Source organism: Orcinus orca, chromosome 17, assembly GCF_937001465.1.
Source record: "Orcinus orca chromosome 17, mOrcOrc1.1, whole genome shotgun sequence".
Taxonomy (NCBI): Eukaryota; Metazoa; Chordata; class Mammalia; order Artiodactyla; family Delphinidae; genus Orcinus; species Orcinus orca.
Genome location: NC_064575.1, coordinates 35,441,267 through 35,453,743, shown reverse-complemented (window position 1 = coordinate 35,453,743; position 12,477 = coordinate 35,441,267). Strand labels below are relative to the sequence as shown.

At 46.1% G+C, this 12,477-nt stretch overlaps 1 protein-coding gene across 1 annotated transcript in view; it reads left to right on the top strand.

Moving 5' to 3' along the window:
• Positions 1 to 8,072: 8,072 nt before the first annotated feature.
• The window catches only part of LOC125961672 (metabotropic glutamate receptor 7-like), a 64,109-nt gene continuing 59,704 nt past the window's right edge, over positions 8,073 to 12,477 (top strand). Inside the window, exon 1 of the mRNA XM_049700480.1 lies at positions 8,073 to 8,181. Coding sequence (XP_049556437.1) covers positions 8,073 to 8,181 — 109 coding nt within the window. The remainder of the gene's footprint in view (positions 8,182 to 12,477) is intronic.

Here is a 12,477-nt window from a genome sequence, read left to right as displayed (position 1 = left end):
CAGTGCTGGGCTGAACCCTGGATCGTCCAAGGAGGGTCTTGGAGGCCTCTCTGCAGGCCAAGTAGTCAAGGCATAAGGGGGAATCAGGCAGGTTTGCTTCTGTGTCTTCATGTTATTTTCATGTAAGATAGCACTGAAAACTTCAAAAGTAACACTGGAAATGTGCTGTGCTTGTCCATTTTCATCTTATAGGTAATGACATGAAGGCTCAAAGGGGGAATCATGTTTTTCTAGTTAATAACAGACAACATTCCTCATCCAGCATTCCTATAGCTTAAAAAAGCAATAGAGGCAAGTGGGTCCATGAACGTGGGTTTTGTGGTCACGCAGATTTGAACTTGCATCCCAGCAGGGCTTGAATGGAGTTTTTCTCTCCAAATTAGGCAAATTGCTTCTCCAAGGCTCATGGGGTGGTCAGTGTTGTTATAGGGGAGTGAGGTAAAAGCATTTTCTTCACCATATCCTGCCCCAGACATGTTATCTGAAAGGAAGGAAAGAAGGAAAAATGGGAGGGATATATGGAGAAAGAGGGAGGAAACTAAGGTGGCAGAGAACATTCCTAAAAGTCCTCCATGTTACTTCTGTTGTGCTTCCACACGCTCCTTGGGACCTCGCTTGCCAACAGAAATGTTGATTAAGCACTCTGGTTCTTATGTACTTTCTGCACTGGGAACACTTATAGTTAGGTTTCAGGGCTCTGAACTCCCCAAACTGGGGAACTTGTCATTAAAAGGTCCTTTTAAAAAGCACAAGTGCCCCAAAGTTTAACGGCATTAGATTTTGGCAATGATTTCTTGAATATGACACGGAAGGCACAGGCAACAAAAGGAAAATAGAGAAATTGACTTCATGAAAATTTTTAAAACTCTGTGCATCAAGACCCTATCAACAGAGGAAAAGGGCAATCACAGAATGAGAGGAGATGTTTGGAAATCATATATCTGATAAGGGATTAATATCTAGAGTGCACAGAGAACTCCTAAAACTCAACCACAAAGCAAACAACCTGGCTAAAAAATGGGCAAAGGACTTGATTAGACATTTCTGCTAAGAAGATACATAAATGGCCCATAAACACATCAAAAGATGCTCAGCATCACTGATCATTAGGAAAATGCAAGTCAAGACTACAGTGAGACACCACCTTACACACATTAGGGTGGCTACTCTGAAAACAAAAAATAACAAGGGTTGATGAGGATGTAGGAAATTGGAACCCTGTGCACTACTGGTGAGAATGTAAAATGGTACAGCCATTGTGCAAAATATCATGGTGGTTCCTCAAAATTAAAAGTAGGATTACCATATGTTCCAGTTCCACTTCTGGGTATATACCCAACATAACTGAAAGCAGGTTTTGCAAGATACTTTGTATACCTATGTTCATAGCAGCATTGTTCACAATAACTAAACTGTGGAAGCAACCCAACTGCCCACTGACAGATGAATAGATAAGCAAAACGGGGTGTATACACAACAGAATATTATTCAGCCTTAAAGAGGAAGTTCTGACACAGGCTACAACATGGATGAATCTTGAGGACATGATGCTAACCTACCAGTCACAGAAAGACAAATGCTCTCGATTCCACTTGTATGAGGCACCTAGAGTGGTCAAGTTCATACAGACAGAAAGTCGAATGGTGGGTGCCAGGGGCTGGGGGTAGCGGTTGCTGGAGGGCAGAGAGTTCCAGTTTTTCCAGAAGAAAAGAGTTCTGGAGATTGGCTGCCGCACAACGTGAATGTCCTGAACGTTTCTAAACTCTACACTCATAAGTGATACGATGATACAATTTTATGTGCATTTCACTACAATTAAAAACCAAACATGGACTTCCCTGGTGGCGCAGTGGTTAAGAATCCGCCTGCCAATGCAGGAGACACGGGTTCGAGCCCTGGTCCGGGAAGATCCCACATGCCGCGGAACAACTAAGCCCGTGCACCACAACTACTGAGCCTGTATTCTAAAGCCTGCAAGCCACAGCTACTGAAGCCCGTGTGCCACAACTACTGAAGTGCATGCACCTAGAGCCCGTGCTCCACAACAAGAGAAGCCACCACAGTGAGAAGCCCACACACCGCAACGAGGAGTAGCCCCCGCTCGCCGCAACTAGAGAAAGCCCGCGCACAGCAACGAAGACCCAACGCAGCCAAAAATAAATAAATAAATAAATTTAAAAATTAATTTAAAAAACTATTAAAAAAAGAAAACACCAAACACAAGTGGCCCTCGGAGACACAGTAAATATTTTTGTCGTTCACAGTTTAGAGCTGCCTCATTGTCAGGGTGCTAGTCTTCAGTCAACTAGCTGAGAACTGGTACGGAGGGGATGGGAACTTCCATGAAAGAGCTTCTGAAGCTAAGTAGCCTGGTCCATTTCCTAATTTCTTCAACGAATATCTGAGTGCTTGCTGGAGCCAGTCACTGTACTTGGTCCTCGAGATAGACAGCTGTGAAAACATTATACAGAGAGCCTTGCAATCTGGGAGTGAGAGGTGGGGTAGGGAAGGACCCGCAAATGAAAGCATGGAAGTTTTTAGCATGTTACCAGATGATGCAGGTTACGGGAACAATAAAGCATCAAAGGGAAAGAGGGCTACCCTAATTAGAAGGGGACATGTGGACAGACCGGAGAGAGCAGCCCCTGTAGATACGGAGAGAAAGAACATTCTAAGCAGAGAGAATAGTAAGTGCAGGACGCTATGGGGAGGGAGCTGCTAGGAACAGCCAGGGAGAGCTCACCAGTGTGTCTGGAAGGGCTTGAGGGAAGGGGAGGGACGGTGTGTGTGTGTGCGCGCGCGGGCGCGTGCATGTGTGTGTGTGTGAGAGAGAGACAGAGACAGAGTGGGGGGATGGGGAGGGGGAGAGAAGGAGAAGACTGCTTTTATTCGAATCCAGATGGGAGCCTCTGAAGGGTTTTGAGCTCCGAGCAACACGATCTGACTTAGGACGGACGTACCAGGATCACCGTGACCACTGTACCTAGAACGGATTGAATGGGAGGGGGCAAAGCAGAAAAACGCATTTGAAAGGGGTGCACAGAAGGGGAGAGCAGGGCTGGTGGGACCTGAGGGGAGAGGTTTTCTGTCTCTTGCAGGGTGCCAGCTAGGGTTCAGTCTGGGTGTGGCCGCCCCGCTCCCCGTCTGCAGCACTCTGCCCTCCTCACCTCCTGTAAACGGAGGCTAAGTGCATCCTTGAGGCTCTCCCAGAGAGTTGATGGCCTGCCTGGGACAGTCCTGAGTCACAGCCCCTTGGCTGTCACCAGCTCCAGGGATACTCCTGTCCTGAGCATTAACCTCCCTCAGGGGGAGTCTTCATTCTCCAGGGAGGAAATTGATATCTCACTGCTGCGGGCTCTTAACTCCTGTAAAGCTGCAGGACAAATGACTTCGCTGAACATGCTTCATGCAGGGAAGAATGGGTAATCTCAGAGAAGGGAATAAAACTTCTCAAAACTCCGAACCGGGGGATTGCAGAGAAGCTCGCTGTTTTCTCTCTTGGGTGCGTGTGTGTGAATCGGGGAAGGAGAGGGCGGGCACCGACTTGGGTCTCGGTTCGCCCCCGTGGACCATTCTTCCAGGGCAAGTTTTTCTTAGCGTCACTCGATTTCTTGAAGTGGCAGAATGAATACCCAGTGTAGAAAAGGGGGAAGAAAAACGTGTTAGTTAGCATGAAATATGGTCATCTGATGACTTGTCCATTATGTATTTGAGGAAGCAAAGATTCTGAAGACCTTCACCTACTCAAGGAGAGGAAATTGCTTCTGTCTACACCAGAACCTCTTACTTTTGCCACTGGTGACATTTTGTGTCCGATAATTCTTTGCTGTGGGCTGTCCTGGGCATTGTGGGATACTCCTACAGTATCCCTGGCCTCTGCCCAGCGGACGCCAGCAGTCCTTCCCCAGCTGTGACAGCAGAGATGGCTCCTGAACTTGTCAATTGTCCGGGGGGCAGGGAGCTGGGGGGAGGGGGGCAGAGTTGCTCTGGGTTGAGAGCCCCTGACCCAGGCTCAGCAGGCACATGGGTGAAGTCAGGACTGTGTATGTCATGTCCTCTCTGGCTAACAATAATCGATGGAGTTAAAACTAATAGTGGCTTCTGCTTGGTCACTGGGACAGCAGAGCATTCACTGTTCTGCCTTGAGAGAACAATTTTCCTGTGTTTTAACTAATAAGGCCCTTGTGATGGCTGGATTCTGGGCACCCCAACTAATAAGCGTGCCTATAAGGCAAAGAAACCAAAACCAACGTCCTCCCTGATTGCCAGGGAGGGGGCATGTTTTCTTTCCCTTCCCTCTCCTGGATCCATGCAGTAATTAGCCAAAGTAAAATGAATATTAGCTCATGCTTAATTGCCTTTACAGTGTACTCGCCAGCACTGATGCAGTAGTGCTAAAGCAATGTATTTTAATAAATTTTTTTAAATGTATTTTTATTTTTGGCTACCTTAGGTCTTTGTTGCTGCGCGTGGGCTTTCTATAGTTGTGGTGAGCAGGGGCTACTCTTCGTTGCGGTTCACGGGCTTCTCACTGGGTGACTTCTCTTGTTGCAGAGCACTGGCTTTAGGCGTGTGGGCTTCAGTAGTTGTGGCACGCAGGCTCCGTAGTTGTGGCACACGGGCTTAGTTGCTCCACAGCATGTGGGATCTTCCCGGACCAGGGCTCGAACCCGTGTTCCCTGCACTGGCAGGAAGATTCTTAACCACTGCACCACCAGGGGAGTCCCTAAACCAATTATTTTTTTAACTCTATGGCTTTAAATAATCCTTGGCTCTGAAATTCCCTGTACCCCTCAGCTACGTAACCACAGGCCCCTCTGCCCTAAATCCTTTTCTTACACTTTGTAGCTTTTTAAGCAATGCCCCTCTTCAGGAAGACATAATCCCTTCTCTGTAGAAAACATGAAAGACCTGAACAAATCAAGATTTCTCCATGGAGAATTCAGCTAGTCCTGAGCTTAGCTCCAAACAAGGAAATACAAGTCTACACCAAGCACGCCATTACCCGGACTAATGCCTGACTTGAATAACAAGCAAATTATTGTGCTTTTAATTGTACCCTGCTGGGTCACAAAGCACGTGTGAGAGAGGAATGTGCCCAGCTTCTCCAGGAGAAACAGGTCAGGCCTCTAATCCTCCTTTTCTGTCACCTTCCCCTCCCGCTTTCCAATCCTTTCTCTTCTCAGCAGAGCAGAGGAACAAAAAAGAGACAGCTAAATTATGTTTAAAATGGAAGAGTCTAAAAGAAGAAAAACGGCGGTCAGTACTGACTTGGGAGAGGATGCATTATCTATCCACAGCCTCTGCAGTGTGGGCCATTTGAGGACAATCAGTGTTCCAACCGGCTTGCTGGAGGGCGATATCTGCGAGCCTAAACCAGGCTTTCTCAGCCTCAGCATGACTGCTGGGTGGGGTTGGATGCTTCTTTGCTGTGGGCCTGTCCTGTGATGGAAGGACTTTTAGCCTCGCGTAAGCTGTGACCATCCAAAGTGTCCCAAGACACTTTCAAATGTCTCCTGGGTGCAAAATTGCCCCTGGTTGAAAACCACGGCCCCAAGCCCTTCCATATTGGGATGTACTTGCTCTCTCTCCCATTCTCTCCCCCCCCCCATACACAAAACCCAAGAAAATCATGGTTCCTGTGTTAAAACTGGGGAGATCAACGTGCTCTTCATGTAGGTAGAATGAGCGGAAAGGAAAAAGACACTGACTTGTGTGTAGTCAGGGGACAGAGTGGGAACCCCCTCAACGCCAAGACTGAAAAGAGTCTTAGGATGTGGGTGTGTTTCTGGCTCCCTCTGGGAAGTGGCAATGCCCCTGGTTGAACAAGCCAACATTCGAACGCCTCTACCCTGTGCACTTTGGAATCGGGCTTGCTGTGGGCGAGATGAGGAGTGATGGCGAGGCTGCAGAGATGAAGGCGTCTGTGAAGGTGCTGACTGTCTCCTCCCACACTACTTGGGACAGGGGAGAACTACCCAGCTTCGGAGAGATACCCATTGCTCAGACAATGACGATCCTGTCTTGGACCTAAACATCGGGATGAAAGAGGGCTACTGACAAGACAGACGTTGTGCAAGCATGGGGTTGCACTTTCATTACAGACATTGAGGCAAACATTTCACTCCTGGTGATATAAGACCTCCCCTATTTTTAGGAACTTACAAGAAGCAGTATTGCTTGTTCTTACCGGCCAGAAGGAAAGGCGGGAGAACGAGCACACTGCAGTGAGCCCCAATATCCACTAGATGGCGATGTATATCTTCCTCAGAAGCCAGGCGGGCAGCGCTCTGGGCAGCTCGTTGGCCTAAGCAAGACAAGGGCCACTTTTCTTTCCGGAGACAGGCGTCTCTTCTCATTGTGGGCACAAACAGCCCCAAACAATTGCACTGACCACACAGCTCTAAGTCACGTTCCAGGGCACTGCCGTCTGTTCAGGAGTGAAGGCTGGGAAAATGAACCACGCTGCTAATTTGCTTGATTGGGGGGAAAATAAGATCTCAAGTGACAGTGGGTGTAATTTATTTTTCCAACAAGAATAGGGGCAAAGCCATTTCATCCACCCCCACACAACTGCTACCATAAATGAAAGCAATCACCTTATTAGTCCTGAATTACTAACTGGCAGGGTAAAGATCTGCTGGAAGTCAAGCTGAAGTGGGGAGTCTGGAGAAAGGGATGTGATTTCTGCAGGGGAGGAGGGGAGGGGTAGGGCGCGGTGGGAGGGGCGGGAGGGGAGGGGAAGGCCTGAAGCTCATTGTGAGGTCCTGCGCCCCTGTGGTCTGGGGGCCGTGCTGGCCCTGACCCTGGGAGAAAAAGAGGCTCAGTGATGTCTTCAGGCCGTTCATTTTGTGCAGGAGAATGACTTTATAAAGTGAAGGAAAAAGAACCTGTTGGAGAAAACCTATCCGAGAGTTTCTCTGAAAATGCTACAGATGGAGATGAACTGGCTTGGGAAGGAGAGCACAGCCCTGTGGCGCCTGGCCACCCCGCTGCTGGTGGACCCCCCCGGGAAGGTTCTGTCACGGAAACGACAGGCAGATCTGAAACCAAGTTGGGCTTTACGTCATTAAGAAATCCCCCAAAGGAATGGAATAAAGGCCTCCTTTCACACTTTGGGTTTTGCATGTGTCCTGAGGAAGCGCCTCTTCCCCAGCTGAGACAGCGCGCTGTCCCCGCGCTGTCCCCAGTGAGCGGCCCTCGTCCTGCGGGGAAAGCAAAACAGCAGCGGGGTGGGTGCGCGCCCAGAGCTGCCCCTCTCGCAATTGATTTGTTCAGGGGTGACTTCTTGCGTTCTAGTTAGATGTGACTTAAATCGAAGTGCTTTCCTAAGGCGAGTTATCACAACTGTGAACCGTCAGTTTGCACAGCTGCTGCTCTTTTAGGGAAACGCACAGACTCGGGAGGCGGAGGGGCCGGCGCGGGCTCCCCTCTTTCCCACGGACCGGCCCGCGTGCCCCTCGCCCACCAGAAATATGTGCACCGCGTCCTCAAAGGCCGCCGCTTCTGTGCTCTGGCTCCTCTGCTGCTTCTGGCTGCTGAACAAGCCATCTCCTCTCTCCTGGGAGGGGCAGCTGGTTTCCTTTTGGGGCGCTCCCCTTCTCCCCGTCTCAGCTCCTGCAGCGGAGACGAGGCTGCCCCTCTCTCCCTGCACGCTGTGGGCTGGGTGTGCAACCCGGCTCGGGCCACAGCCCTCCCCCCCCGCCCCCGTCCCCGCCGACCCCGCTCGGCGCCCACCACAGCCGGCAAAGCCCACACGGGGCGCCCAGTTAAAGCTGAACCGCAGATGAAAACCACGACTTTTTAGGGTGTCTTCAACATTGCATGCAACATACTTCTACTAAAAAAATTACTGTTTATCTGAAGTTCAGCTTTAACGAGGCGGGCATCCTGTATTTTGTCTGGCAGCCTTCTTGGTTGTAAAGAAAATGTTTGTCCAGAACAGGTCAAATTGGAATCAGCCTAGGACTTTTAACTGGAGCTTTGGGGAACAAATACTTAAAAGGTATCTGTTGGGACTGCTAGGCTGGTAGGATTCATGCTTGCAACCGCTGGGAGCCAGCTTTGCTATCATGTGGGGAGAGCTGCTTGAACTAGAAGCCAACACCACAGAGAGCAGACCTGTTTCATTTGAACAGGTGGATCCAGCTGTTCTTGAAGCTGGCCTGGTGGGTGGTAGAGGTCAGGGTGCTGATGGCCAGGAGGGATAATAATTCCCTACCCCTCAAATCTGGGAAGTGAAAACAGCAGGGCTGAATGTGCCCACGGGGCATGGCTTCTGTTCAACTGGAAGAGTGGTGAATGGCTATTGGGTGACCAAAACAGTCGGTCTACTATATTCTTACTTTGTTTGCTAATTGTTTTGCTGCGTGTAAACTCTTTGTTGCATTAGCTCTTGTTCATGACATCATGTCTGGAGACAGGGTCTGATAGACTTACATGTGGAATTGGAGACTGAAATTTCAAATCTGCCTCTGCCTGGTTGAGTGGCTTTAGGTTTCTCGTAACCTCTACAAAGTTGAGTTTCTGGGTCTGAAACCTAAGGACAGAGGTGATCGTAATCCATTTGGGCTGCTATAACAAAATACCAGAGCCTGGGTAGCTTATGAACAACAGAAATTTATTTCTCATAGTTCTGGAGGTTGGAAGTCTAAGATCAGGGTGCGAGCAGATTCACAGTCCGGTGAGTATCCTCTTCCTGGGTCACAGTTGGCGTGTTTTCTCTGTAACGTCCCATGGCAGAAAGGTCGAGGGACCTCTGCGGGGTCTCTTTTATGAGGGCACTAATTTTGTTCATGAGGGCTCTACCCTCATGACCTTATCACCTCCCAAATGCCACACCTCCTGATACCATCACTTTGGGGGTTAGGATTTCAACATATGAATTTTGGGGGAGGCAAATGTTAAATCTATAGCAGAGGTACTTTCCCCATAGGATGGGGGAGAGGGAAAGTATGTAAGCACCTGTCATAGGGCCTGGTGTGGAGCAGGTGCCCCATACAGATGTTATTACAAAATATTGAGTATAGTTCCCTATGCCATAGAGGAGATCCTTCTATCTATTCTATGCCTTCTTTGAATGACCATAGCACTTGTTGTCTGTATCATTTTTATGTCTGTTGTTGCTTTGTGACTGAAAATGAAAAATGTCTATTTGTCCATGTCCTGGCCCTTACATAAAAATGTGTTCATTTATCTATTTCATATTTATTGACTACATCTTAGACACCGTGTTAACTGCTGGTTCTAGATGTTAGTAAAATATAGACCTTCCTGCTCAAGGGTCACAGTATTTGTGGGAAAGCAAAAAATGAACAACCTATGTCTCTAAGAGCTTTGTACTTCCCAAAGAGAACACACCTCATAGGTACAATGAATACATGTATCATACGTAAATGTATAAATAGTTAATGGGATTATACACCTGAGATAACTGCTTTTCGATTCTGAGGAAATGATGATTATATTTCACCAGGAGCTCAATACCACTCTGAGAATGAGGGCTTAACCCCCGACTTGACTCACTGCCTCGCTTTCCTATATAAAAATACACAAGTCTGTACATACGCTCTAGAAAAAGGCTTATCTGGCATGAATTTCAGATAGCAAGAAGAAAACGTCAAGAGGTTCAGAGAAGCATCCAGAAGCTCAGATGACTCTCTGGCACTAATACAACTTGCTTGACAGGAAAATAGAGCTGTAAATCTCACAAAATTAGATGATCTTTTAAGAATTTCAAAACCTCCTGCTATTAATTGGAAATCCTAGAAGAATAGCTTCTTTTAAAATGTACTGATAATATGCTTTACAGCTTAATATTCAGAAGCCTATGTTTTGGCTAAGTGAGCTTCAGGAAGGAAGGAAATTTGCGGTTTACCTCCACTTACTTTGGAACCGCTGGTTCCAAACATCTACTTCTATGCACAGTCATCTTATCATCTGTAAAATGGAGGCAACTCTAAGACAACAGAGTTACAGAGATGTTGCACAGCTCCATGTGTCATTGTCTTCATTTGTTTCAGAATACCAATAACATCTAAGCGACTACTGAAAGAGTGCTATATTATTTGGGGTCATCTAGTGCAGCTCTGTCAAAGTAAAGAAAAGGGACCTAGAATGACTATAATTTTCCCAAGAGGACACAATTATTTTATGGTAAATCTGGGACAAGAACCCTGATCTCTTTGATCCCATTCCATTGTTCTTTCATTGGGTTCTGAACAACCCAGAGAAATAAAACTCCTGTGTGCTGTGTCACTGGTACAGGACACGGCAAGATTGGAATTGGAGCACTACATATTAAGAGGTATCTGAGAAATTCCTCAAACTAATTGAGATATATACCAGGTACATAGAAAACAGTATGTTTTATGAAGATGATTCTGTGCAATGAACAGAACTGGTAACACACACTGGAAGGTGAATTCTCATTTTCTGGCACCTTGAAAACGCCACCTCAACATACACGTTAAAATAAACATTTGAACTGGGTCCTGTTTAATTCTGCATGCTCTTGTAAGTCAGCAAAATATTCCATATATCATTTAAGTTGTCACTCACTTTTTAACTTGACTTTCAATTTCTAAAAGTCTTTCCAAACATAAAACAGAGGTGGGAAAATGGTATATGGGAAGCTGCAGAGATGAAATAAGCTTATTTCATTAGGCATAAAGATGAATATCCAAACAACTTCTTCATGGCTGAAAGTGTCCAAATCTACTGTCTTCATTTTGTAGTCAAGGCTTCCGGAAAAATATGCTAATGGATTCCTTATTACCCGAATGCCCCATATCAGTTTCAGTAGGTATAATTATATCTTATGGAAATTTTTCTCAGTGACAGTGAAAGACATCCTGGCTGAACATCCCCCTGCCCATGACACAGAGATGATGGTCTCAAGCTATCTTGAAGGCATTGGAGCCCACACTATCCGTTACTAATATTAATGGAGGATAAAACTTCATATTCTGTTTGCTCTATATTTGTTCAATCACTTCTTCCCTTCATTAAACTGGATGGCCCATAATTGAGTCTGTAGTGTGTCTATCATTGGAAACTGAACAAAGTTTTGTTGGTTTTATTAATGTCATACGTTTCTAGGGAGGGTCTATTCAATAACTAAGTCTAGTTTCACAGTTACAAATAAATTATGATGTAACTTTGAATAAATTAAGCTCATCATAAAGGAAGGATACTGAGAGTTGCTACTACCCCTTCCTTGAGGGGCTCTCGTAAAGCGCTAAGTAAAGTAACAGAGGTGTATATGTATGTATATATTTTCAATGATATTTGTACAGACTTAAAAAGAACTCTACAGAATGCATTATAAAAACCTTAATGCTGTGTGTCCCTAGTTCCCAGTTCTCTCATTAGAACTACTTAAATGAACACAATCTTATCTGTTAGGATAGCTATCAGAGTACTCCAAATACTACTTCTTGCAGTACCCTGTCCCAACCGTTTGCCATCCTCTTCCCATTAGTCCTCAAGTCAGAAGCCCCGAAGATCTGTTCATTAATTTATGAACACATTTCTTCATCCAGTCAAGAAAAGTGATTGATCGCTTACCAAATTTCAGGCAGCATTCTTCAGTATGATTTATAGGCATGTTCAGGAGACACAGCAGTGATTAACACAGATGAATATAGTCTCTCTTGAGCTGAGGGGGGAGACAAAAGTAAATAAGTAAATATAAAATCATAAGTATAGGGCTCCCCTGGTGGCGCAGTGGTTGAAAGTCCCCCTGCCGATGCAGGGGACACGGGTTCGTGCCCCAGTCCGGGAAGATGCCACATGCCGCGGAGCGGCTGGGCCTGTGAGCCATGGCCGCTGAGCCTGCGCGTACAGAGCCTGTGTTCCGCATTGGGCGAGGCCACAACAGTGAGAGGCCCTCGTACAGCCAAAACAAAAAAAGCTATGAAAACAAAACCTATGGATGGAGACCTACATGAAAGATGGAAGCATATAATAATGGCCAGAGTACATTACTGTGGCAGAAGCAGCAGCCCTTAAGGAGGACAACTTTATAAATTACAAATTGGATTTAAATAGACAGGGAATTGAAAGTGGAGACATTATTTTCTGCAGAAGATGATGGACGGGGAGAACAAAGAAAATAAAACTGAGATTGTTAGCAAAATACAATGCTAAACATATAAGTTAGGACTGAGTCCTTAACTTTCATTTTTATTAATGAGTGGGTGAGTATAGATTACTGACTACACAGAACCAAGCCTGGAAACACATTTTATATTTATGATCTTTGTGCCTAAAACTAGATTCTCCTGCAATTTAATATGACACTAGGACAATGACTCGCCAAGTTTTAGATTAATCACTCTTACACAAAGATTTTTCATTCATATAATCTCAAACAAATACTGCGTCACCAATTAAGTTCCAGATACTATGCACTCTGGCTGAAGATATAAATATCTTGCAAGCCCAGCGTCACTTTCCTCTTTCTCTGGTAACAAA